We start from the raw sequence: 26183 nt of genomic DNA, 5'->3' as shown, positions 1-26183 counted from the left end.
TGAGTTCAGGCTTGAAGCCATGGAAGACTCACTATTGCAACCACTGATAGGCTGATAGACTCTGGTGCCTAAATAAGGCACCCGTACAGTCCATCACTACAGTGGAAACCAAACTGTAGGGATGTCTCAGTGAGACGTATCACATGCCTGGCATATTATCAGCGGGTGATTTTAATGACAGAAAGCAGTCCTATAAGTAAACTTTTTTGGGAGGCCCGTGACATCACATATGACGTCACGGAACATAAGCCCCGCCCAATAACTTGTATTACTGCTGACATCACCTGTGACGTCATACATGACATCACAGAATTTAGAATCCCCATGTCACATTCTCGTTGTGGAATACAGTACTATATAAACTTCACTAAACCACAGCAGAGATAATCCTGTGTAATGCAGATTTCACAGTATAGTCAAGACCTTTTAATGCAACATTTAAATATATTCTGAAGGCCCATCTGTAAATTATAACATTTGATTGTAAAATTTATCAGTATTTACTGCTCCAAAGTAATTAATAAAGTTGTACTAAACTGCATTATACTTTGAGGTGGTTCTAATGTTTTTCATTAAAAAAATTAAATGAGCTGGACTTAAGACAAGCCAAATATTAATAATACTTTTCAATGTTTGTTTTATTAAAATAGAACACCACAATGTGCCTGACTGTGTCTACACACTCAACAAAAAATAAATAATTCTAGGTAGTATGTATTGCAGGGCTATTGCATTGCATTACATCATGCTGCTTTTTCTATATTTCTGTATTTATGGCAATACTCTATTGGGATAGAATGAAGAACAGATATAAGCATGTGTGTAATAGGTGTGCAGCATCATTGAAATGAAATGTGTTTCTGTTGAACTTTTTTTATTGATTGCAAAAATTGTGTATAATTTACAAAGATGATACGGGCTCTACAGTACATTAAATATGAAAATATTTTCAAAAGGCAGGTAGATAAGTCATTTTTATCACAATTCATACCGTCAATAAAAAAAAAAAATTGGCTCATTGATGCAACACCTGTCATTTGTTATGCGGTGGCACATAAATACCAACAATGACCAGGGGAGACTGGAAGCTTGAGAGTTCCTGCTTCTCAGCCACGGTTTAAAAAATAAAAGACATCTGTGACGTGGGACAACATTCATCCAACAGCTTTTACAAGCAAAGAAAGTTGAGCCTGAATTTGCTTCTATACAATCATAGACCAACTTCCAATTCAGCCTGCCAGGAATTAAACTTTTGCTGTGTTGTATTAATCCCCAATATACTTTTTTCAGAATTTCATATTCACAAACAATACTACATAAGCACACTTCTCTCCAGGTAAAAAAAAAAAAATAATTACAGCAAATGTTAAGCCCCCATTTCTAAAGAAACGCGTGCCATTTTCACAGAGTAAACATGACTCAAAAGCTGTACAACATTAAAAACTGAGATGACAGTAGCTCTAATGTAACTGTGTTGACCCCTTGCTGTAAGGCAGAAGACACAGAGGCGATGAACAAAAGAAGCTGATACAGTATGAACTCTTTATCGACAATACCTGATTAAAAAAAAGAAATGTATCACTCGCAAATATTCCAGTTTTCAGACCAAATGCTCACTCATACGTGCTTGCACTCAAAGCAAGCAAAAGCTAAAATAAAAAAAAAGAAAAGTGCAGTTTAATATATGATGTGTGGCCCAGTGTAATAAAACCGGCTAATAGCTACTCTATGCTGCTCATTGGCAGAATGATTGTATACTAAGGCACTATCGTGGTCCCCACACAGACGGAACTGTACAAGTCCAACGATCATCTCCTCTGCTTTTCTGTTTATCTCTTTGATTCAGTCACCACGGTGCAGACACACCTGCAAAACAAGAAACATACAGGAAGAATTAAATGAAACTTAATATAACCTGAAATTTCAACAAATATCTGCCACTAAAAAATCCATTTCCCTGACTGTTCTACATGCGTCCATACCTGTCACTGTGTCTGCCAGAGCGTTAGTACCAGCAGCAGAGTCTCAGTGGTCCAGGCTGTTGCCCAGCTTCTGCCCCTCCTGCAGAGCAGCCATGGCCAGCCTCAGGTGCTCCTTTAGACTCTGGATCTCTCGCTCGCTCCGGCCCTTCATCCCACTCAGCTCCTCGTGCACCTCTGTGTATCGTTCACAGGCCAGCCGTTTCTCCTGCGGGGCAGAGAGGAGTAGACGGGCTTAACAGTGGCGGTGCCAGAGATTTTCTTTTGCTGGTGCTGTGGGGTACCTTAACTTTTCAGAGAAAGTGCTCTGAAATTATGGTTTCCCATTAATGTGCCAGTCGCCACAGTTTAATTTCTACTTCAACACTCCTGACACACATAGACACGCACACACACATACACGCAGTACCCACTCCGCCACAGTTACAATGACATTTTGTGTTAACACAAGGCGAGATATTCAGCCAAAGGGTTATAGAGGTAAGGTTCACAAGCCTGCCTACATAAACGCACCTCAATATAACATTTCCCAGTTATGCCACGGACAGGGCTTGCACACAAGCAGCAAGCAACAGACAGAGGTTTGTGCATTTCAGCCTCTGAGATTCTGAGATCACAAACTCATGCTGCCAGTTACCAACACCTCCACCAATGAATTAACAGTATTCTGTTCAATAGACCTAATGTTATGTGAATGAGCATTGCATAGTGTTCGCGTCACAACCGACCGCGGTGTTCAACGAAAGAGAGAGAGCGAGAGAGAGACGTAGAGAGCTGTTTCTACGTGCTGATTTAGAGTGATTATTGTAAATGCTTTGATTAATAAATGTAAATAAATGCTTTGTTTGTGATGACAGTTTTGTTTGTTCACTGTGGATTTTTTTTTATGCGTTCTATGACTTTTTCTATCAAACTAGAATTATCGCCTCACAAAATGTCATCTCTTCATCATTTTATCCTCTTAGACATTTGTGTGAAATTGTCAAAATTAGCATATAAATTCTTGAGTTGTGGCCAAAAACGTGTTTTGTGAGGTCATAGTGACCTTGACCTTTGACCACCAAATTCTAATCCGTTCATCCTTGAGTCCAAGTGGACGTGCCAAATGTAATGAAATTCCCTCAGCGTTCCTGAGATATCACACGAAAATGGGACGGACGGACAGACGGACGGACAGACGGACGGACAGACGGACGGACAGACGGACGGACAGACGGACGGACAGACGGACGGACAGATGGACGTTCTTATTTAACATGTATTTATCTAGGATAGTCCTGTTGAGATTAAAAATCTCTTTTCCGAGGGAGTCCTAGCCAAGACGGCAGCAAAAAATTTTCACATATAAAAGCACAAATATCAGACTTAAAAACAAAACAGGAAAGGGTTAAAACAACATAAATTCACATAAAAGAGACAAGTAACAGACGGCAAACAGCATCAACCAATGGATTAGCTTTAGATGAGTTTGACAAAAATCTGGAAAATTTGTTGCACTGCATCTTCTGAAAGCTTCCAGGTTATAAGACACGTAACCACCTTGGTCAATGACGTGAGGATTAACATTCCGTGTTATTCATCTAATAGTAAAGGGATTACAGATACAAAATATACATACTTGTACAGACCGACACACAGACAAACAGACACACAGACAGACAGGCAGACAGACAGACAGACAGACAGACAGACGGAGTACCGTGTTAAGAAACTGCAGCTCGTTCCTTAGACAGCTGATCTCCTTGTGTAAGTACTCTATCTCGTTTTCTTTCACCCTGAGCAGAACCTGGCAGAAAAACAACAAAACACAGCGTGGTCGTCATTCGCTGCCGAAAAGAAAGGAAGACAAAAACAACACACAGAACATCTTATTATTACCATAAATCATTATAATTATCATGCGAGTCCACCAAAAAAGCAATTGTGTTCTGGCTGATTTATGATAAACACAGGGGGGCATTCTCTGTAATTTATTGCATTCTCTTTCGGCCAATTACTGTTTATCATGACATGCGGTTTGTATTCTCAAAACAGCAACACTAGTTTGGTAAACAAAGAGTATAAATAAACTGCTACATTTTTGATACTTTTAGGTTTTGCTTCATAATGACTCTCGGAGGCTGGGTGACATGTCAGTGTCATTTGTGTGGACAGCAGGGAGGCCTAATTAAGTGTATTCCTGAACATTTTGCAAAAACACTTTCTGTGACACAAACACTGAAAGTCATGCTTTACATGTCTACATGATGAACCGTCCAACATTACCTATGACTTTTAGCTAATTGAAACTGAGTGGTGGGAGAGTTTCTTAACTTCCTTTCGTCCCGAGACTTAGGGCGCTTTCACAAGCCAACATTTAGTCTGTTTTAATCGAACTCTGGTGCGGTTCAACCCTTGGTGCAGTTTGTTTGGGCGGTTGTGAACGCAGTAATTGTACTCTGGTACGGACCAAAACAACCGGTTTCAAGTGAACCAAAACGTAGGCTGCCTGTGTGGGCATTTGTTGAGATGGACACATGTAAATGACCTTCTGCAGAAGTCCGATGTTTGCTTGACTTCCAAAGAGAACAGAATATGCTAAATAAATTCCATAAAAATAGTGACGCTTATAAAGTCATTGGAGATAAACTGGAGGTAAAGGGATTCGTGCGCACAGTAGATCAGTGCCGAGTCAAAGTGAAAACACTTTGACAGCAATATATCAAAGTCTGCGATTCCCTGCATAGAAGTGGCAGCTCTCGAGATGAAAAAGATACATTTGCACCATCATACATGCTCCACAGCAGATTACTTTTCTATATGGTCTGCTTTAATTTGTGCACTGTGAAACCGAACCAGACTAAATAGAAAACAAACCAAAAGTATCAATTTCACTCTTATTCGGACTAGACAAGCAGACTGTGGCTTGTGAAAGCGCCCTTAAAAAGGGTCAGTTCTCCTCTCTTCTGGTTTGATTTGTCCAGGTTTTGCAGGATTTACCGCTGAGACTTTGGCCCACACACCCCAACACAATGAAGTGAAGAGGAATTTTGTTTTAGTAATGAAAGCACTGAATGATTACATCTTAAAAGCTCATAAAGCGACATGCTTTTCCACAAAAGACGGCTCTGTTACGCTAGATAAACCCACAGTTGTCATCGTGAACAGCTCACACAGATTCTTTTTATACAGCAGCCAGTGGAATATTCTGGTAAATATATACTTGTAGAGGAAAATATGTTTTTTAGTTACTGAAAATGTGAAAATGAAAATACATGACGAAAGTTAAGATTGGCAAATACATAAATGACGGCTACACACAGGTAGCTCTGTTTAATCACTGAGTAATCTAAATCCAGTAACAACACATTTCTTTTATTTGACTTTGTAAAATTGAAATTATGAATTGTTCTTAGATTAATTGGAGGCAGTCCGAGAGCTAACGGCATTTTTAGGCGACCGGTATCTCAGTTATTGTTGACTTTCAATGCAGTGGGTGATATTTTCACACTTGTGCACATCTAATGTGCGCTGCTGTCAGTTCAGGAAGTTACAAAAAGCTGGCAGACACAGACCCCACTACCCCCCATCATCTACTTCCAGTTTCATGTATACAAGCTGTTACCTCTAGCTCACAGGGTGTCCCGTCTTTGTTGTTCTCTGAGCTCTGAGATGTGACGGTAGATCGTGTTCGACTGATCTGTTCCGTCAAACGGGCCTTTAAGTCCTGCAGAGGAACATATTTTGCATTTAGAAATTGAATGACGCCCGTAGAGTGGCATACATTTGCAGACAATAGATCACAAGTCTTATACAGCCAGACTACCGACTCTGGATTTCATTTTTTTTACTGTACAAACAAAGAAATAAAAGCATGTCTGCAACTTTTCTGCTTGTTCTGCTTTTATGAGTAATCTGCTGCTGATAACTCACCTGGTTCTCTTTCTTCAGCTGCTCCATGTCTCTCTCCTTGCGGCTGATCTCCCTCTCTCTCTCAGCGCTGTTCTGCTCGGCTCGGTTTAGCTCCAGACACTTCTGAGAGTAGCGCTCAGACAGTCCGGCCAGCTCTCTCTGCAACGCCTGAGTTTCTGCCCTGCAGAAATGGACAGATGATGTGTTCATGTGGTGGTCCTTAGTGAACTAAACTGCAGAAATAAGAAATAACTGCAGGTTCAGATTATGACAGAATGCACGTCACGTTACCTGCTTTCTTTTTACTATGAGTCAGCATAAATTACAAAGAAAAAAAGAAACAATATTTAACATACAAAGAGATGAAGTCACAGCACTGCTCCTGCGGGACAACCAAAGATAATCTGTGGTAGCTCCTTTATTCTGCTCTGCCCTGACTGAATACCTCTAATATATATTATTATATGGAATTGATTACATTTAATAACAGCAACATGCTGTGAAAAACTATGAGGGTGATTTTTTTCCATTTCCATGATGCAAGTATTTCCTACCGTGGTTTTAAACCATTTTTTTACTGGTCATGACCAATAACCACAAAAATAAGGAAGAGCCTGCAAAGAGCGAAAATACGCAGACTAGGCAGCACAGATAAAGCCCTAAAATACAGGTTCCAGTAGCAGCCACTGAGACAGCGTTGTGTCAAAGGCCCCGTGGAGCTTACAAAGGGAAACTAATCCATGACCAAATTCTTCTACATTCCTTAAGTGCCTGACGGGACCCAGTGGCCGCTGCGGTAATGGCCTTGCTTAGACAAGGAACCCTGGATTGTTGTGGAGTCGGCAAATTCTACCTTTTATTTCACAGAAAACCCCTTTGTGGCCAGCTAACTCCCACTTAAAAGCACAAGGGAGCTATTCACATAAATTACCAATGTTGGCCTGCGCTGACTGAGACAGAGGGCCAGGCTACAAGAGTATGAAGTAAAGGCTTACACAAGACTTCAACAAAGCCGTTTAGAAACTTTAGATTCTTTGATTGTGTTACTAGCTTGTTTCCTGTGGCCCCAAGCATCTGGGTGGCAATCGTACATCTCTACCACACGGGCAAAAACGGACTTGAAGTTACTTACTGTTGTTGTGCTCGCACGGTCTGTGAATCTAGAACCCCACTGCTGAGCCTTTTGACTCTCTCCACCTCTCTCTCCAGCTCGTCTTTGTGTTTCTTCTTCAAAGCCTCCATTACTGAAAGCACAAAACACACAAGCGTGACACAACTTCTACGTGATCTCCTGGTGGCTGTTAAAGGGCACATCAAGGATTTTCCTGATTGAGGAAGCTCAGGGACCCAACTGAGAAAACTTCCTCAGAAATGTAATACAAAACAATGATTACAGTCTAAACCTGTACTCGAAAAACTATGGATCAATAAAGAATACTTAGATATGATGACAGTCAAATAAGTGTAGTATCAATATATTATGCAGGGCTCAATAATAAGGCTTGCCTGGGGCAAGTAAAATGCCATGTCAGGCTAGTAAGTCTGGCAACTCTCTTGCCTGATCGGGCACTTGCGAGGAAAATGGCATCTGGTAAAGACAAAGTTTAGGAGCTGAAGCACAAACAAGTTCAGTTGGGTGGCGTTAGAGGATGTTGGCGAAACTTCAACTATGTATTGCGCAGTTTGCTGCAAGTTTGAGATCAAGGCGGATAAAACATGACAATTAACTTTAGTCTTTGTTGTTATTTGATAACCGCTAATAAATAAAACAATTTGCAATGGGGCAAGTAAAAAATTGACTTTGGGCAAGTGATTTCTGAGCCACTTTCCCAACAGGGCAAGTGAAAAAAAACCATTAATGTTGAACCCTATTATGTATATTCTAAGATTAAATTACATTTAAATAGTTCACAGACATTCAACACCCAACAACATGGAAGTGGAATGATGGCGCTACAGTATAAAAGCCCTGCTGGACAGTTTTTGCTCATTTCTCATAGTTCTCATAAAATAACCCAGGGCAACATTAACAACCCATTGCTTCCTACTTAAAATGAAACGGTGAACTCTATTTGACCTTTGACCCCCCCCATCTAAGTTCTGATTAATGTTCTTTATCATATTAAACCCTTAAAGCCGCCTTCACAGTTGAATAACTACACGTTTATTTAGGTCTTGATACTGGTCTGCTGACCTCGTGCGGTGTCCTGGGTCTCCTCCAGCAGCAGCCTGTTCTTCTCCGTCTCCAGCTCCTTCATCTGGCGCTCGTGCTGCCTCTGCAGCTCCTCCAGCGCCTGGCGATGAGCGCGCTCCATGGCCGCCAGGCTGCGGCCGCAGGGGGCCTCAGGGCCACAGCCGCCCCTCACGCCTCCTCCCCACCTCCCTCCTCCCCCTCCTCCTTGTAGTTGCTCCAGCTGCTGCCTCAGTGACGCCACCTGAGAGAAGACGAAGACGGAGGTAAAGCCCACTGAGCGACAGAAGCCTATTGATTTAATATGTGATTTAGCATGTTTAGATGAGATGGCACAAATGCTGGTGTTGGCAGTGAAACACATGGGCAGCAATAAAGAATAGGATTTAAAACCCACACAGGATGCTTTGGGATGGCCAAATGTGAGGTAATACTCAACAGTAGGATTCATTCATATTCACTGACTTGTAAACAGTATAAACTAAATGAACATTTTAGCCAAATCTTTCCAGTGTCCCACTGCCAACACATGATCTACACATGATCACTGGCAGAACCACTGTATGCACCAGCTGAGTTTTTCTATGGACAGACTAATGATGCCAACTCTCGCTCCACTGCTACCTTTCAATTTGAACTTTGACCCCAATCACTGCTGACCTTTCAAAGCCTGATTAGATTCTTGCTACAGAAGAAGCTTAAACACAAAGGAAGCATTCAGCTTTCATGATATTGTAATAATAGTGTAATTAAAGAATAAATGCACACTCTTTAGCATGAATTTAACATCTCTTGTTTATAAAGTAAAATGAGTAGTATGATGAGACATCAGCGTTTAGCAGAGCTCTTGTGGTGCAGCGGTCTGCGTATCATGTGCAGAACCTGCAAACAGGTTCAAACCAAAGATGCACATCACAGCACACAGAGACAGAACAGACAACAGTTTCAGTAGTGTTTCTCATATCAATATCTGCATATTTTAGATGGAAAACACTGCTGAAGAGCAGCTCAGAAAAACAAAGACTCAAGTGTTAACAGGCAGAAACAGGAAATGTTTACTTCATCCGAACAGATGAGTTAATTTGCATGTTATGAAATTTGCAAATTGGAAAATCAACTCCACGCACTACCTCCCTCTGCAGCGCCTCATTGGCTGACTGGCTGGAAGACCGTGATCCCATTGGTGGTAAGGAGCTCATCTCCTTTAACGGCAAGCGTTCGAACTCAGCCCACTTTTTCTCTATTTCGTCCTCGGTGCGTAGCCTTTGGTTGGATCCTCCGCCGGTGCCCTTCCTGGACAGCACGGCCTCCCACTGGCTGCTGGTGTTCCTCTCCTCCTGCCACTGGCTGTGCTCCCTCCCCTGCCCCTCCGCTGCTTCTCTCTGGCTGGCCGGGAGAGGGCCGGACGAGGCCGGAACCGGGGACAGCTCCACATAGTCAAACCTGCGATGAGCAGGAGGAGCGGAGGTCGGGATGTCTGACTGGACGTCGGCATGACGCGATGACGGGCGACGAGACGACAGCAGATAGCGAGAATGGGAGTTTTCCTTGTCACTGCTGCCGTCGGGTAATCTAGAGAAGAGTAGAGACAAACAAATAAATTACACACCAACATCAAAATAAATAAATCCAGGCATTATTTCTTCTTCTTCTCCAATCTGATAACTTCATAACACCCTTTTCTAATCAAATAAAGAAGTAATTCATCACAAATAAGTAAATCAGCAGCATAAAAAGCCTCAACATGAACACTCGAGGCACAGCCGGCGGTGAGTCAGTATGAAAACAGAACATTAAATTAGTGCTCCAAGTAACTAATGAAATTCATGAGATTCATCTTCAACAGACAAAGTATACAGTGACTGAAACTCTTCGGGGGCAAAGTTGCTGGTGAGTAACAGAGCCTCTTATCTGACTGTATATTTAGCCAAGGCTGAGCTGCTGTAAGAACGCAAATGAGCCGTACAAGAATGCTGAGTCAACCAATCTTAAAATAATAGGAGTGCAAAAAAGTACTTAAAAACTACTTGTAGAATGAAGCATAAAACGTCCGTAGATGCTGATTATTAGGGCAGGAAGTTGCAAGTTACAATTAACAGATTTTTTTTAAATAAATAAATTCTTAAAGTTGCTAAATGTGAGATTGGGAGCATTTTAATTCCCTCCGCGCGGTTTTCAACATGGCAACGGTTGAGCTGGCGGCTCGCAGCTAACAGTGAAAACATTGGCAACACTGCTGACAGAGCTAACAGTGTTAACCTGGGGGGGGGGGGTGGATGCATTTAAGTATTTTGTTCGTGCTGGAGATGTTAGAACCTTCTTCCCACAACTGTTTCACGTTTACTGACAACCCTCTCTCCACGACTACAAACTATACGACTACACAAAACAATGTGCTACACTATAAAAAGGTAGCTGTGAAGCAGAACTAGTCAACTTTGGTACATTTAATTTGCAATGTAGGCCATTTTGTCGATGATATCAAGATCAAACTCGGTATCTGTGGATACTCAGTATTGAATATGTGATTGGTATTGTAGGAGTGACTCAGCCTGACCAACAGCCAGAGAACTCAGAACATTCAATGGACAATAATATGAAGCAGAGTAAAACAAGAAAACAAGACAAGAAAATGTCTCACATATAAGTGATGAAAATTAATCAGTTATAAAAAATGTAATTAGTTCATTGTCTGTCAATAAACCAACACTACTGAGCGTGAGAGGTCACAACTGACTGCCTTGTAACTAAAGTATGTGAGATATACTTCTTAATTTTAGTCTGAGCAAATTCTGAATTAGTCCAACTTTAAATTTTAGGCCAAAACAATATTTTTACCCTGATTATCCCCGATTGCTTATATTTATATTTAACAGTTCAACTGGTACTTACTGTGTGAGATCCGGAGAGCTGCTGGGCCGGATGCACTTCTTTAAAACCTCTATCCAGTTCCGCCTGATCCCTGCCGTCATGGCCGACAGTGTGTGCGCGGAATCACGCGTCTGGAGAACAAAAGAGGAAAAGCAGGTTAAGGAGACACAAAGATGTGACAGAACTGGGTGAGATGAGATGGAAACGATAAAGAAAAAAACTGAAAGAGAGAGATTGCAGAGAGAAAGGAGGAGGAGATACTGACAGAGATGTGAGTCGTGATAACGGAATAACAAGAAGATGCAGCAGAAATTGAGAACGGGTGTGGTTAACGCTGGTAAGACGGATGAGTAGGGATGAATATAAAGAAGAAAAATCAGTCGCATTGACCTGTAATAGAGATACCCACCTGTACCTGAAACCCATAGTTCTTCTCCACATCAAACTCGCACACCTTCACGCAGGATTTTAGGTCAATCTCTCCGTCGAGGTCATCTTTCTAAACAGAAAACACAGAAACAGGGTACATTTCTCTTACATTTTGTTATTGTCATAATTAATACAACGTGTTGGTTTATGCTTAAAGTACTAATCCAAGTTTTAATGCCATTACTAGGTTCATTGCAAAATTTCATATACACAACAAACACGATGAATTAAAATAACATACCTCCTCTGCACTCGAGTCTCTGTAGTACTTCAGTCCAGCATCAGTCAAAACAAACCAATGCTTCTTCCACTAAAGAAACACAGCGGATATCAATTAATTCCAAGACTGAACTGAGAACAGCAACTCACAGTGACAATATCTGACACTTTTACACCAAATAAAGCACTATTACCACTTGATTTTCAGAGTAAAAGCCTGGTTTGAATAAGAAATGACAACAGGAAGGCCCCATATTAAACAGCAGGCCTACAGTATGTAATGTGTGAAGCTAATTCACTCAAGCATATCATTCAAAGAGAGGAGACACACCTGCTGTGCCTCGAGCCACCAAGCTATTACTGTGATAACGAGGATAACCTGCCGCTATCGCCTTACACACAACCTTTCTAATTAGGAACGAGGGATTGGAAGGAAGGAAGAGGGTAGTGACGACGGAGGGAGAGGAAGATGTGACGTTTCTGAGCCGAGTACGACGTCTGTACCTTACCTCTCCACTGTCGGCCAGTTTGGACATCCATCCCTTCTTGAAGTTAAGGAGGTCCGGCTGTGAGGGAAAGAGTAACACAGCGTCACGTTCACTGACCCTCATCTGAGTGTTTTACAGAAATGTTACAAATACAAAACTTGAAGGAAAGAAGGTACTCTGCTGTCTGTGTCAGTCAAGGTAATTTATTTGTATGACCTGATCACAAGCAAGTCTCAAAGAATTTCACAGGGAGAAAATAACCAGAGAAAGTGAACGGGAACAGAAAAAAAAGTAACAAAAACAGTACAAACAACACTTCAAGCTATATCGAAGGGTGGGGCATACTCTATATAATTATATCTCTATACAAGAAATTAGCAGCTACCACACCCCCACGGGTTTATTTTCTATCATTGTACATGAAGACAACTGATACAATGCTGCGGACTTATTTTGCCACAAAGAACATAAACCAGTTTCTATAGTGTTTTTCTTAAAATGCAATGTTGAAACTGGTACCAATACATTTTTAGCCTATGCTTAAACTTCAAGGGTAAGTTTGGCATTTTTCAAGCTGGACCCTATTTCCTCATGTTTTTGTGTCTAACTCACTAATAGGAACGTCAACAATTTCTGAAATTGGTGCAATATTGAGGGAGAGTGCTGTAGACGGCAGCCGCTCACGGGCTGCAATGTAACTCTATTGGGGCAAGCTGGCACCGTCATGTAGGTCAACTAAAAGTGCTTGTTTTCGCCACTGAAGAGCTCTGATTGTCTGACATTATGGGAAGAGTCTCGCTCAAAGAGAAGTCTTGTTCTGAAAAATCTGGCGAGGTGACGAATACTGTAATACATCCATGGTGGAAAAGTGACAAGTTTCAAATATTGTTGTCTCCATTAGTCACTTAGACACAAAAACATAGGAAAATAGGTTACAGGTTAAAAAATACCAAAGTTACCCTTTAATGTATATACCTGAAACACATGAATACATTTAGATCATTCACTAAATTATCTATACTGCTTTAGCACTTGATATGTCACATGATGTTAATATGTATGCATTGCAATCAATCAACAAATCCCTATATTGTTAATATAGTATCTCAACAACAACGTCACAGGGTCCTGCTCTATTGCACCACAGCATACCACATACATGAATGATGCAATGGTTGCATAGAAAGACATGTGAGGAGTTAAAAATGACAGGAAACTACAAGTATGTCTGTAAAGAATGAGGACAGAAATATATGAAGACAACACAGACAGAAAGATTAGGAACTGGAGCAGCACATCTTTAGTGATGAGAGGAAAGATGTGGAAACTCATGAAATCTGCAGTGGGAACACTGAGTGTCTACAGTATCTTTACTTTTCTCAACACTGTTGCACACACTATCACATATTTTGCATGTCTCTCGCTCCAGCTGGGCGGTAGCAGAAGATGTATTCAAACATGTTTAGCTACTCTAAAACATTTCCAGGAACAGGAAGGTTTTTTCTTTTGACGTGATGACAGGAAGAGGAAAACACTTGCCAGGTACCTCAAGACGTGATGATCCCAGATTAAGATTAGGCAACTTTTTCCGCCGTGCATTCCTCACTTCGCTTATCTCTCTCTCTCTTTCACCAGAATGTACATTCCTCACCTTTAAATCTCTTTCTGCGTTCGTCATCTCATCTCCCACTGACTGGCGCCTCATACCCCATCTCTTTATTCTCTCAAGTGCAGCTACTTATTGTTCATTTATTCCCTAGCTACATCACTTTGCTCCGCTCCCTCTCAGTTTGCACTCTAATATAACTTCTCTGTCTGTTCTGTCATCTCTAACCACCCCCGTTTCTGTATTTATACTCCCTTTCTGGCGTCAGATGTGTTCTTGTAGGCCACAGTACCACACAGTTTTTCCTTGTGTAAGCCAGTTCATCTATGCTACTGATCTGGATGGTGACTTCCAATAGGCCGTGTAAATTAGCAACACCATGTTAAGAAGATATCGATGTATTATTAATTTTAGATAAGCCTGGTGTTCCATTTAAATTCCCTGTCATCATTAATAAATGATGTGGTAATGTCATAAAACACTTTAATTATTGTTGGGTATCCACAAATACATACTGTATATATGCACCAATCATAATAACAAATAACAGCTGAGGTACCAGCTAAACACATTAGGATGTTTTAGAGTTTTAGTTTTTAGAAATTCACAGCTGCATGCAAGCTATGATGTGTCAGACTTCATCATGGATTCATGTTATCATGCCAATATGCGAGGTCAGGGAGCGGCCACAGAAGGATCCAGCAAAGAGGGCAGCATCTGTTATGAATAACCCTGATGCCACAGTGCTTCTCCTTGTCATGTGCTCTCAGATCAGTGACAGAGGGAAGAGGGTCAAACACTGGTGACAGTTTGAGACAACGTCCATTCTTCCCGACTCCTGTCTCCCATCATCACTATAGACGAGTATTGTCTGGTGAGCCTCGTCCTTTAGGCTTATTACAACATGTATGCTTCTCTTCTTCACTTGTTTCTGTTTAGTTAAATAGATTACCTCTCTGAACAGTGTGAAGAAGAGAATACCTAATGCATACACTCATTGTAATGACAGTTCCTCCTGCATTACAATGGTTTAGAGCAGCTATTCTCAACCCCTGGGCCGGGGCCCACTAGTGGGCCTCAAAGAGCCACCTAGTGGGCCGCGAAGGTGCTGCCAATTGGTTAGATTAACCGCTAACCTGTATTTCAGAGGTTATAGCGGGCTCAGTTTTAAAGCTAGACTGAAGATACTGGCATCATATGAAACTAGAAAAACCTAATGAATCCATCGGTACCAACCATGTCATGCCAGCTTGTTGGGAAGGAGGCTAAATAACGCTCCAAAATTACGCTAAATTTTGGTGAGAAAAAACTGCCATGGCCATTTTTTTTTTTAAAGGGGTCCCTTGACATCTGACCTCCAGATATGTGAATGAAAATGGGTTCTATGGGTACCCACGAGTCTCCCCTTTACAGACAAATATGTTACAGATGCAGTGACACAAAATCAAGCAATTTAATTTTTGAAACCAGTAAAAGTGTGTGGTGAGGAAATATGACCCTGAATACTTTGGATTCATAATGGCAGGCAGTGATGAGGTGAGGGTAAGCTGAATATTTATGTGGGTCATTACACCTGACAGCGGCAATAACACATATTTATAGTCCAGTTTGTCAAAAGGTTAAGAAGCCCTGGTTTAGAGTAACTAAACCTCTAGCTTACTTTATAAAAACATGTGTAAGGTTTTCTTGGCAGTGTCTGTGTGCAAACAGGGGATGTGTGTCACAGCTGGCTGTAAAAACTGACAAATATACAGTACAAGCTGCTGGCTAATTACACTTCCTGCTACTGTAAACAACACAGATGAAACTACACCACACATGGAAACCAGCATTAACTTTTTAGACTTGTCACAGGAAGAGAAATGTATAAATATTGACTTAACTGGGTAGATGGCAATACAGACAACACAATAAAATATTTTTTAAGCTAGCTGCCCCACTTAGCTAGCTTTAGCTTTAAAGGTCCCATATTGTAAAAAGTGAGATTTTCAGGTCTTTTACATATATACTTTTATATAAAGTAAGTTTAAGTACTTTATAAATACTGTTAAACTATCAAAATGCTCAATATACGGAGAAATACACACAGCCCGTATTCAGAAATTGCGCGTTTGAAACAAGCCGATTTATGTCCATTTGTGATGTCACAAATATACCATTACACAATTTTAAATGTAAACATTCTAAATGTGTCCCAGTTCATTTCCTGTCGCAGTGAATGCAAATAACACCAGCTTACAGGAAGTAAACATGGACCCAAGCTGTTGCCTAGCAGTGCAATTAAGTTGCAATTCCATTGAAATGCACTAAAACGGAGCGTTTCAGACAGACGGTGAATACAGGTATATTCAGACAGACAGTATGAGGAAAATAAAGTGTTTTTTTAACATTACAGCATGTAAACATGTTCTAGTAGAAACACGAAATACAAGCATGAACCTGAAAATGAGCATTATATGGGACCTTTAACGTGGAGTCAAACAAACACTATAAAAGTCCATTAAAAACTAGCTAACTACATTAGCCTTAGCTTGGCTAGCTCCTGGGCCAGAGTCCATTTAAAAAACACAAGATTTAAGTTAGTTATGTGTAACTTAGCTGTATAACATACATTCAGGAAGGAGTGACAGGAAAAACAAAACAGCTAATAAAGGTGCAACTTACCGTCATGATGACAGGATCCAGAGAGGGGTAAAATAAAGACAAAAGAGAAGAACCGTCACAAAGTAGTCCCCTCTCTGCTCTAAAGTTCAGCACTCAGCTCGGCTACAAACGCTCACTTTCTGGCCGGACTCTGGCGTGACGCGTCACTAGATCAAACCCCGCCATTCATAGCCATGGTAACTGAATCAACCGTCCACCGCGGGCTCCCTAAACCCGGTAGATCCACCCGGGTAAACACGGAGGAACTGTGGGTGTTTAAACGTGATAATTTCACAACTTTGTGACTTCTTCCTCGGGCTGTGTCTCTCTCTGTCTGCTACTTCCTGGGCGGATCCAGTGAAGATCGTTTGAGAAAACAAGACTACCCCGCCTAACCGCTGGTGATGGGGAGTTCAGGCTCTTTTTAGTGATCCAGATCATTTGGCTCAGCTCACCAAGAAGAGCCGGCTCTTTCAGCTCCCATACGGCTCTTCATTTTACCACTTCTGTCTTTTTATAATTCAGCCAAATTTAGTACTGTTTTGACCTATGATTAGTATGTGTGCACCTATATCACTTAAAGGGACTGTTTGTAACTTCTTACACGTATAAATCACCCAGGTCGGTGTCCCATGCACGCTCGCGTGTGGCTTCGCTGTTCAGACGAGACTCCAACACAAACTACACGGAAGCACCAAAACCTCAAAGTTGTATCTAGTGAAGCACGTCTGTTAAACAGTGTTGGCCGCGGTCGGAGGACGCGGGGGAAACCATAGCTTTGGTCTCCAGGCCGGAGTCTCTGCTCCTCTGCTCCGCTGCTCCTCTGCTCCTCTGCTCCTCTGCCTGCCTTCACACAGCTTGCTCCACCTCACGTGCATTCGCGCACACTAAACACTGCAGAAGACTTAGTAGCTCTGAGAATAACTAGTGAATGTACAGTGGACATTTGTGCAGAAATAAATGCTGCAGCTCCACCAGACCAACAGAGGTTTCCCGTGTCTTGTTAAGTGACGAGGCTCCGCAGCGAGAAACGTTATCGTCTCCGACCGGGTGCCAGTGTCTCCCTCCGGCCGCAGTCGGGGGGCTGAAGCAGGAAAAGCCAACACTAGGATCAGCAGTGATTCATGGAGAGACCTTCGTCTGGTCGGCTAACATTACTGCCAAGCAGGTGAAATATAGAGTGATATTGTGGTTTTAGCTGACGTGTGTTGCCTCACTGTTTTGAGAGATGCTCGTTCATGTCTATTTAGAACGAGCACAAGCGCGAACCGGACGCTGACTTTCGTTGACTTAACGGCCACAGGTGTCGCTGTTAACAAACAATTCTGATTCTTACAAACAGTCCCTTTAACTTATTCAACATAATTATACTAAACCTTATAATTTCCAGAATACCATAATTTTATATGCTGCTTCGTTTCCGACTGTCACTCATCTTGTTTGCTATTCGCGTACCGCACTCCTCTTTCTCTCCTCCTCTCCCTCCTGCTCTGTTCCTGTAGACCGTCAGCGCGCCGTGCACCCCCCGCCCCTCCCTGCTTGATGGTATGATCCTTGTCTCTCATCACTTGATTGGTTGAACAGACGTCATTAACACAACATTCAGTCACAGTCAGTGCATGGAGTGCCCGTGGCGCGGAGAAGATCGTCCTATCATTCTGCCTTGAATTAAGTAAAGAAAAAAAAGTGAAAAACGGCTCTAGGACGGGAGCCGGCTCTAATCGTTCACTCAAAAGAGCCGGCTCTTTGAACTGGTTCGTTCGCGACCAACACATCACTACTAACCACACAGCACTGGGCTCTAAAACCCTGGTGTCCGGGGACCTCCAGGGGCTGAGGGGGATCCAGAGGGGGATCCAGAGGGGTCCCAAGCAACACGAGGAATAACATAGCTCATATTAATGACACCCACAACCAAGAAGAAAACGTACAAAAAATGGCTGTTTAATATGAGGTGTCACTCCTTCCCATTTTCTCGGGACCAAATTTGACAAGTTTGATAATCCAGAACTTTCCAAACACACAATTAACTTGCAATATTTATCTCTGACTTGAAATCGTTTGGGCTTGCAAACAAAGTGGCACTCCCCCCTCTAAAATCCTCTCTTTGGTAGCTATTGGTTTCAGTTCAGGAATTTCAACACATGCCCCAGCAGACCACAATTGACAAAGCTCAGTCAGTCTTATGAAATGCCTGCAGGGTGTAGATGAAGTCTGCAGACACACAGCAAGCAGCCGGTAACAGTTAAGATAGTGTAGATATACTACCAGAAGGTTAGGGTGCCAAGTGCATAAAATCTTTACAGTTACAAACAGGATCTGTGTCAACACTGGACAAACTGCCAGCATGTCTAGTAAATATGTAACAGAAAGATACCGTATATTCAAATAGACTGGAGGGCAATAAACTTGTATTGAACCATGTGTCCTATGGGTTTATTTTGTACAAATCAACTGAAACTTTGCCTCAAGGCACAGTGGGAGAGAGGTTATTTACACACACACACACACATAACATTTACTGTAAACACACTGACTGTATCACATACCTGCATTTGTTCTGATCTGTGGTGGTTACCTTTCCAACTACTGCCCTCATCTGCTGTGGGACTGCCAGACCTCTGGAAAGCAACAGCTTGTAGTTATGAATATAATCAACGTCCGACTGAGCGGAGTTTCGCATCCACAGACTTTTTCAAATGTGGTGTACTGTATGGTATGTGGAAGATGTGGTTAAGCATTAACATGTATGCAGGTGAAAGCCACACAGCCACAATTCACTGCTCAAATGCTCAATTCCCAGCCACTTCTATACTGTTGCCACTCTATCTATGCTTTGAAATCTCAAAAATCCAATAAGGGTCTTAGTTAGGCAGAGTGTTTTACCAGTTTTGATAAATGTAATATTCTCCCAGTAATGTTACTCTAATAAAATATGATTTAAGACAGCTACATTAAACAGCTAAGTAAAAAATTCAGCTTACTAATCTGTTTTTTCTTCCATAACATGTCTTCTTTCAGACTAGTGGAAAGAAAACATCCAAAATACACATTTAGGTTTTTATTTGACTACTTTGTCTATTTACGTCTGTAGATTTCTCCTAAATTCACCAAAAGTTAGCATTACATAACACCTCATTTGCATATTAACACATGAAATGCCAGAAAACTTGTAACACAAAAACTAATGGTCCTAATGTAAGCAATCAACTGGGGAACTTTCAAAGTGATATTTATTTGTTACATGTTTTACCCTATTCACCTGTAGTGTCTTGTAAAATTTATGGAATTTTACATTACTTAATTTATTCTCAAACTCTGAGCCAGAAATCTCCACTTAAGTAGCACTTATATACCAAACCTTCCAGTTTTATTCCTATACACTGTATATACTGTAGGTTTTTACAGAGGGGTTTGTTCATATATCATTAATTGCCTGATTAAAAGAACATTTTATTCCTAAAAACATGGCGAAAATTTATATTTTATGACTCAGATTTATGTTCTGGAAATGTATGCAATTTAGCACAATTTGATATTTGATAAGATAATGCCTCATTTGCATATTTAAACATACATTTTCAGAAAACTGTAATACAAAAAAAAATATTGTCTTAATGTAAGTAATCAAACTGGGGAAGTTTCATAGCGATATCTATTAGTTTATAGAATAATAAAACTCTCCTTCGGCCCAACCAGCCTACCTGCAGTGAGGTGGAGGAGTGAGCTCTGGATAGATACCCACTGCCACCGTAGTGCCAGTCTCTCTCAGTGTCCCCTGTATCGTCCCACTCTCTGGAGGGATGCTTGCTCAGGGAGTGGCTGAAATATCACCAACAGGTTATCATCAGTGTGTCTGATTTGGTCAAATGTATTCAAACTGATGAAGTGTAGAAGAGGCAAACGGCATCTAGATAGACAAGGAGTTTGCAATCTACACCCTTAAATACCATGAAAATACATGTAACACAACGGGCCTCATGCAGGAAGCAATATGAGAACAAATGTTTGTATCCACGATTTGTTCTTATTTTGTTAGTAGCTATTGATTTCTGGAATTCACCATTTTTTTCCTTTTCTCTTTGGTAAGCACTCTTACCAAGGTAAAAAAAACAACAAAAAAACATCTTTTCACAGTCTATAAATTGTTCGTCCAACGGAAGGAAAGTTTTACATTTAAGGAGCATAAAAAAACATGAATCAAAATTATATTATTACATGTTTATTAAATTTGGGGCTAAAGAGATACTATTGTTCCATTGATCACATTAAGACTATAAAAACCCTTGGATGATATTGTGCTTCTGAATAGCTAACATGTTGCTCTTTGATGCTTTTTGATTTTGCTGTAACGCTAGTACTGACACTCTCGTTTACTTTGTTTAAGTTTATTTAACAGTACCTGCTCAAGTTTTTCTGACAGCCTTTATTGGTGGCATCTCTCCAATTCTTGGGCATATGTAAGAGTGTTTTGCAAACACCTGCCCTTATATAGTGTTTAGGAGGCATTAACTATGCTAATAATAAACAATCAGCCACACGCCTCCAATTTATGATCAAATGGGATTCATCATCCAGCACACCTGGTATAAAGAGTATAGAAGCAAAGAGACGAAACAACTGCCGCTGCCGAGTTGACTTCTCTCATATTTTCTCTTAACAGAACAGGAACAGTGTGTAAAATTTCGGGGGATCTATTAGCAGAAATTAAATATAATATTCATAACTATGTTTCCATTAGTGTATAATCTCCTGAAACTAAGAATTGTTGTTGTCCGCCATGTTGCTCCGTTTCTACAGTAGCCCAGAACGGACAAACCAAACACTGGCTCCAGACAGAGCCTTTCATGTTTTTACGTTACCTGAAGGCCACCGTCGTTCTCCGACGTGCTTGTGAAACTGCAGTAACGTGAGGCGCAGATTGCAAAACCGTGGTACTGCCAGCCATCGTCTGTTGGTCCTAAAGTAGTGTTATTATTCCTCTGAGCGATGAGAACGGCGTTACCACGGTTTTGAACTCTGCGGCTCACGTTACCGCAGTTGGTTGCAATCTACAATCACACCACTAGATGCCATCAAATCCTACCCACTGTAACTTTAAGAGAAAATATAAGAGAAATGTAAGAGAATGTTGCTGCATGAGGCCCAGTGTAATGTTAACTAACGTGCATAGCATTTCAATATTTTTCCAACACCACTCTTAGTCATTCTTAGTGGTGTAATGCGAGTCTGACCTGGCCGGTTTAAAGAGCTCCTGTCTCCGAGGAGGAGACTGAGGCCGCCCCACGTGACCCGGCCCTTCTCTCTGATGGATCATTTTGACCTTTGGGACGTCGGCCAACAAGGCGTACTCCTCCCTGCTCCGTCCTGTGGACCCCACCGACTGTTGGCCCGACTCTGAAGACTCCATGGAGCTCTGGGAGGAGGTGTGCCTCCGCAGTTGAATCTGAGGTGAAGGAGAAGGTGAAGGGCTCCGTGTGCGGTGGGAGGGCCTCTTGTCGTTAGGTGAAGGGCTCCGTGTGCGGTGGGAGGGCCTCTTGTCGTTAGGTGAAGGGCAGCGATCCTCATGGCCGCGCCTACCAACCACAGATCTGATGCTGCCGGGGCTCCTGGGTGTTTCCAAGGTAACGAAAGCTGTTCTGCTGCCATTCTTGGTCTGTCTGGAGGGCGAAGCGGCTCGAGATAACGAGGAGCTGCGTTGGGAATGAGTCGACTCCCGCCAGGAGCGCGGTGAGCGGTTGGAGTCAGATTTTGCGTCATGGTGAGTGGTTTTTCTCTGAAAGGAATGGCTGGCATCTCCGTTAGTGGCATTTCTGAGGATTGAGTATCCCGGCGGCTCACTGTTACCTTTCCTAGCAGGAGAGGAGTTGCGGCTGTTGTGATTCTTGCTGTTAAGGGAGCTGCTAGTTTCTGTTTTCCGCAGCGAGCGCTGTTCAGGAGCGTCATAGCTTTTCCTTGAGGGCAACAAACTGTGGCTATCACGACTCCTAACAGAACTGTTTACTTCAGACTTGCGTAGCAGGGACTGAGAAGGAGCTTCGTGGCTTCTCCTGGAAGGGGAGGAGTTGCGACTTTCTCGACTACGGCCGTGTAAAGAGCCACTTGTGTCTGTTTTCCTAAGCTGATGCTGAGTAGGGGTTTCATAGCCTCTCCTCCCAGGAGAGGCACAACGGCTGTCACGACCTCGACTGCCACCGACGGGGCTTGATTCAGTCTTACGGAGCACAGACTGACTCGTGTCATAACCTCGTCTGGGTGGAGACGCGGCGATGCTTTCATGTTCCTCGTCATTCAGTCCGTTCTTAGCTGTTGAGTTACGTAGCAGAGCCTGGCTTTCAATATCATATCCTTCTCTTATGGGGGAGCCACAGCGTCCGTGGTGACTACGTCCGCTTAGAGACATAACTGATTCAGTTTTACGAAGGGGAGATTGGCTGGACGTGGAGCTGTAATTTCTCCTCGGCGGTGAGTGTCTGTGACTGTCAGAAGCTCTCCTAGACGGAGACGAACTGTCGCGTCCATGAGAAGAACTGTTGGTGATTTCAGTTTTGCGAAGAGACATTTGGCCTGAAGCGTTATAGTCCCTCTTCGAGGGAGATGAGCTTCTGCTGTCACGACCCCGACTGCTCAAAGATCCACTGACTTCAGTTTTGCGAAGAGACATTTGGCTTGAAGCGTTATAGTCCCTCTTCGAGGGAGATGAGCTTCTGCTGTCACGACCCCGACCGCTCAAAGACCCACTGTCTTCAGTTTTCCTCAAGGCACTCCTAAAATCAGAAACCGTGTTGGACTGGGATTTGACCGAACCAGCCGATGATTTAAAGTTTCTCGGCAGAGTTCCTGACTCGACATGTCGCCCCTGCGTGCCCTGTGAGGAGTTTCTGGATCCCAGCTCTGTCCCATGAGACCGCCCTCCGCCATCGAAGTTATGCCTGCTGAGGGTAGCGGTGGACTCGCTGCGTCTGAATGGTATGCTTCCACGCGATGGAGAAGAAGAACGAGATTGCAGAGCGGAACCTCGCGTTGAGGACTCAAAGCGTCCTGACTGTTGATAGGAGGAGACGTGAGAGGAAGCGTTTCCCCGGCCGTAAGAACCGCTGAGTCCTCTTCGCCCAGGCGAGGCCAGCGACTCCGCTATCTTAAAAGGAGTAGGACTCGGAGAGCGAGCGCCGACTTGTGCCTCAACCTCGACGGCAATTTCATAGGCGTCAGGAGGCGGGCTTTCCGCAGGCAGTTCCCCATTTAGATCATCCGGCGCCTGCCTCTCAGAGGCCACGCCAAGATTAGGGTTCCTGAAGGGGATGGTGTCTTTAGGCTCTACGCCTCTGCCGCTGAAGATGGGATGTCCTCTCTCAAAATGTCGGAAAGGAGCAGCCGGGCTGTTGTCATGGAGTGAACGGGCACCCGCCGCCCTCCCCATGGAGAAGTACCCACTTTCCCGCTTCTGTCTGTCGTCTTTGAACCCTGGAAGAAAAGAGAAGCGTGACAGAAATAGAAAGAAGGAATAAGAGATCATCAAAGATCAACTAGTGAGCAGGTTTCCTGACACAAACTGAGCTATATTGTATTACTGATAATTGCTCTTGGACACCTCAGCTGGTGACATCAAACAGCAATGCCAAGAATAGAACACCTCTGGCTGTAACTGGATATGGATCGGTCAAGTGCAGTAAGTCATAGGTGCACCGAAGGCTCGGTCTACTGGTGCGCAGGACTCACGCTTAGAACTACAAGTGTTCAAATAAGAGATCAGTCTGAACATTTCTCCTTATGTCGTGCATCTTTTCTGCCAAGAGATCAATGAAGCAAACGACAAACGAAACAATGCACGAGGTCGGCTTCCACGTACCCGATTGACCGCTGAAGTTGTCTCTGCTCCGAGCTTCGTCCATCCAGACCCGAGGGTCGGGCCGATGGGGCGGAGGGTCGAGCCGGGTCATGCCGAGCTTGTTCGAGCGGCGACGGATCGGCAGGTATTCGTCCTCAGCGCTGACGGAGCCGCCGAACTCTTGGTAGTCGCTCTGCTCCCACAGACAGCTGCGTGGAAGAGGAGATGGGAGAAGAATGATGAGAGGTGAGAGATTTAGGAGGCGAAAAGTAAGAGAGAGCACTATTAAATAAGTATGATATGAATTCCATAGAGCAACTATGCAAGTTTTAGGTCAGAAAACATGGTGAACAGAACTTATACAGCAGTGTGGTGACACTAGCTCACTAAAACACTAACATTATACATTAAAGTCTACTTTCTAGCTCTCCAAAAATGACTTCTTTTAACGCCTACCTGTCGGTGCTGTCGTCGTCGTCGCCGTCACAGATGTAAAGCTCACAGTCGGTGCTCAGGATGCAAAAAGAGCTCTCCCCATAACCCAGACGGCCTCCGTTGACATCACAATAGTTGCTGCTCACCACCGACAGACCGTCAGAATCCTCCTGATAGGACGACAAGGGAAGCCAATCACAACGTCGCAGCAAACCCTCATCTCTCTTTGATGGACTGAGGAAGAGGCACCGATGACTGTATCTGTAAACGAAGGCGACGCTCACCAAAATAGTAAATATGACTTAACAGATAACAGCTTTTACATTCACACTGTTGGAATGCACGTACATCAAAATCCTAGACGTGTCTGTCCGGCTCCTTGAGTAGAGGGTTTATAGCTGAATAGTATCCGTCCCCTCTGTCCTCTCTGACACACACTCACATGCTCAGTCTGCTGTTCGATTAGGGTTACACCTCTGTAACTCGACCCGGCTCGTGGCTTTCCTCATTAATATTTCATCACTTTTGTTTTCCTGCCATAAAGCCTCCTCTAAGTCTTAAGAAGATGTCTTAAAAAAGGATCTAAAACTGTGTCTGTAAATGTCAGAAACTGGCATACATCCCCCTGCAACCGCCAGGAAACTACAGGTGGAGCTACACTGGTAGAACTCGTGATCCACTGGGGTACTAGAGTACATTACTGTAACCAGACAACTGTGGTTGTGTCATGGAAGCAGAATAAATAGAAAAAAAAGCAGAGTTGTCACATACTGTATAGAAACATGTCTGTCTTTTCTGTACGTGGCCACTCTGTCTAATATTACAAGTGGTTCCCAAGAGGCCAGTAAGTGATCCAGCTTCGTTAATTTATAATAGGAGCCACTGCTTCCACCCTGCTCCTCGTCGTCGCCTCTCATTCTCCGTCTCTGACCTTTTCTTAATTTACACAAAAGCAACAAAGACTAATACATGATCTCATGAACTGTGTTTACACGTGGACTGTGTTAAATTAGAAGTCACTTGATTTCTTTATAGAGAAACACTGACAGTTTTTGAGTCAAGTGAGTCTCTGTTCTACGTAAATAGATCATTATCTATCCTGAATGACATCATGAAACTTTGTGCATTATTTCTGATCTGCAAGAAAATGTTGTTTCTTCTTGATTTAGCTTCTAACCTCTGTGTCTTGCTGGCTTCACCTTTGACTCCTAACGCTCTCACCTTTCTTCAGCTCCAGCTAATCTCATCACTCTGCACATATTCTACCCTGTTACCTAGCAGCTCTGTTCATCTCCCTCCCCCTCTTCTTCTTCTTTCTCACCTTGCTGCTGGTGTCTCTTTCCTCCGCCTGGGATGGAATCGGTGTTAACAGCAACCCTTTGCCCGATCCGATCCCAGCGTCCGTCCCAGTTTTAGCCTCAAAATGAGTCTCTGCTGTGGATTTCTGCTGCGGTGCTGATGCCTCAGCGCTCTCCCTTGCGCCGCCGGCGTGCAGGTGCTTCTGGCGCAGGCAGTCGTGGCAGCGGGAGGGGTCGAAGATGTTGGGCTGGAACTTGGGGCAGATGGGCTCCTCGTTGGTGAGGGGCATGGTGAGTCCGGAGGG

At 43.0% G+C, this 26183-nt stretch overlaps 1 protein-coding gene across 2 annotated transcripts; it reads right to left on the bottom strand.

The window, feature by feature from the left end:
- Positions 1-857: 857 nt before the first annotated feature.
- On the bottom strand, positions 858-26183 carry triobpb (TRIO and F-actin binding protein b). 2 transcript variants are annotated; one of them, XM_074655500.1, is made up of 18 exons: positions 25902-26183; positions 24602-24750; positions 24167-24354; positions 21552-23781; positions 20022-20139; positions 18867-18938; positions 12090-12146; positions 11603-11671; positions 11342-11431; positions 10954-11063; positions 9192-9633; positions 8065-8305; positions 7003-7114; positions 5892-6051; positions 5584-5685; positions 3679-3765; positions 1983-2187; positions 858-1866 (listed from the first exon to the last, which is right to left on the bottom strand). In XM_074655500.1, the coding sequence occupies exons 1-17, from the start codon at positions 26166-26168 to the stop codon at positions 2026-2028; spliced, it is 4656 nt and encodes a 1551-aa protein (XP_074511601.1). In that variant the 5' UTR covers positions 26169-26183; the 3' UTR covers positions 858-1866; positions 1983-2025. The 2 variants fall into 2 exon arrangements, with proteins under 2 accessions (XP_074511601.1, XP_074511602.1); XM_074655501.1 differs by lacking the exons at positions 18867-18938; positions 20022-20139; positions 21552-23781; ... (1 more) ...; positions 24602-24750; positions 25902-26183 and adding an exon at positions 16339-16655.

This window comes from Sebastes fasciatus, chromosome 13, assembly GCF_043250625.1.
Source record: "Sebastes fasciatus isolate fSebFas1 chromosome 13, fSebFas1.pri, whole genome shotgun sequence".
NCBI lineage: Eukaryota > Metazoa > Chordata > Actinopteri > Perciformes > Sebastidae > Sebastes > Sebastes fasciatus.
This window is presented reverse-complemented; position numbering and strand designations above follow the sequence as displayed.

Bases quoted from the DNA above. Each gene is read 5' to 3' on its own strand.
- triobpb (XM_074655500.1), bottom strand. From the start codon at position 26,168: ATGCCCCTCACCAACGAGGAGCCCATCTGCCCCAAGTTCCAGCCCAAC. The intron at 12,147-18,866 runs GTATGTGATACA...TTTCCCTCACAG, and splicing joins ACAGATCAGAACAAATGCAG to CCGGACCTCCTTAACTTCAA. The intron at 7,115-8,064 runs GTCAGCAGACCA...TTGTGCTTTCAG, and splicing joins GACCCAGGACACCGCACGAG to TAATGGAGGCTTTGAAGAAG.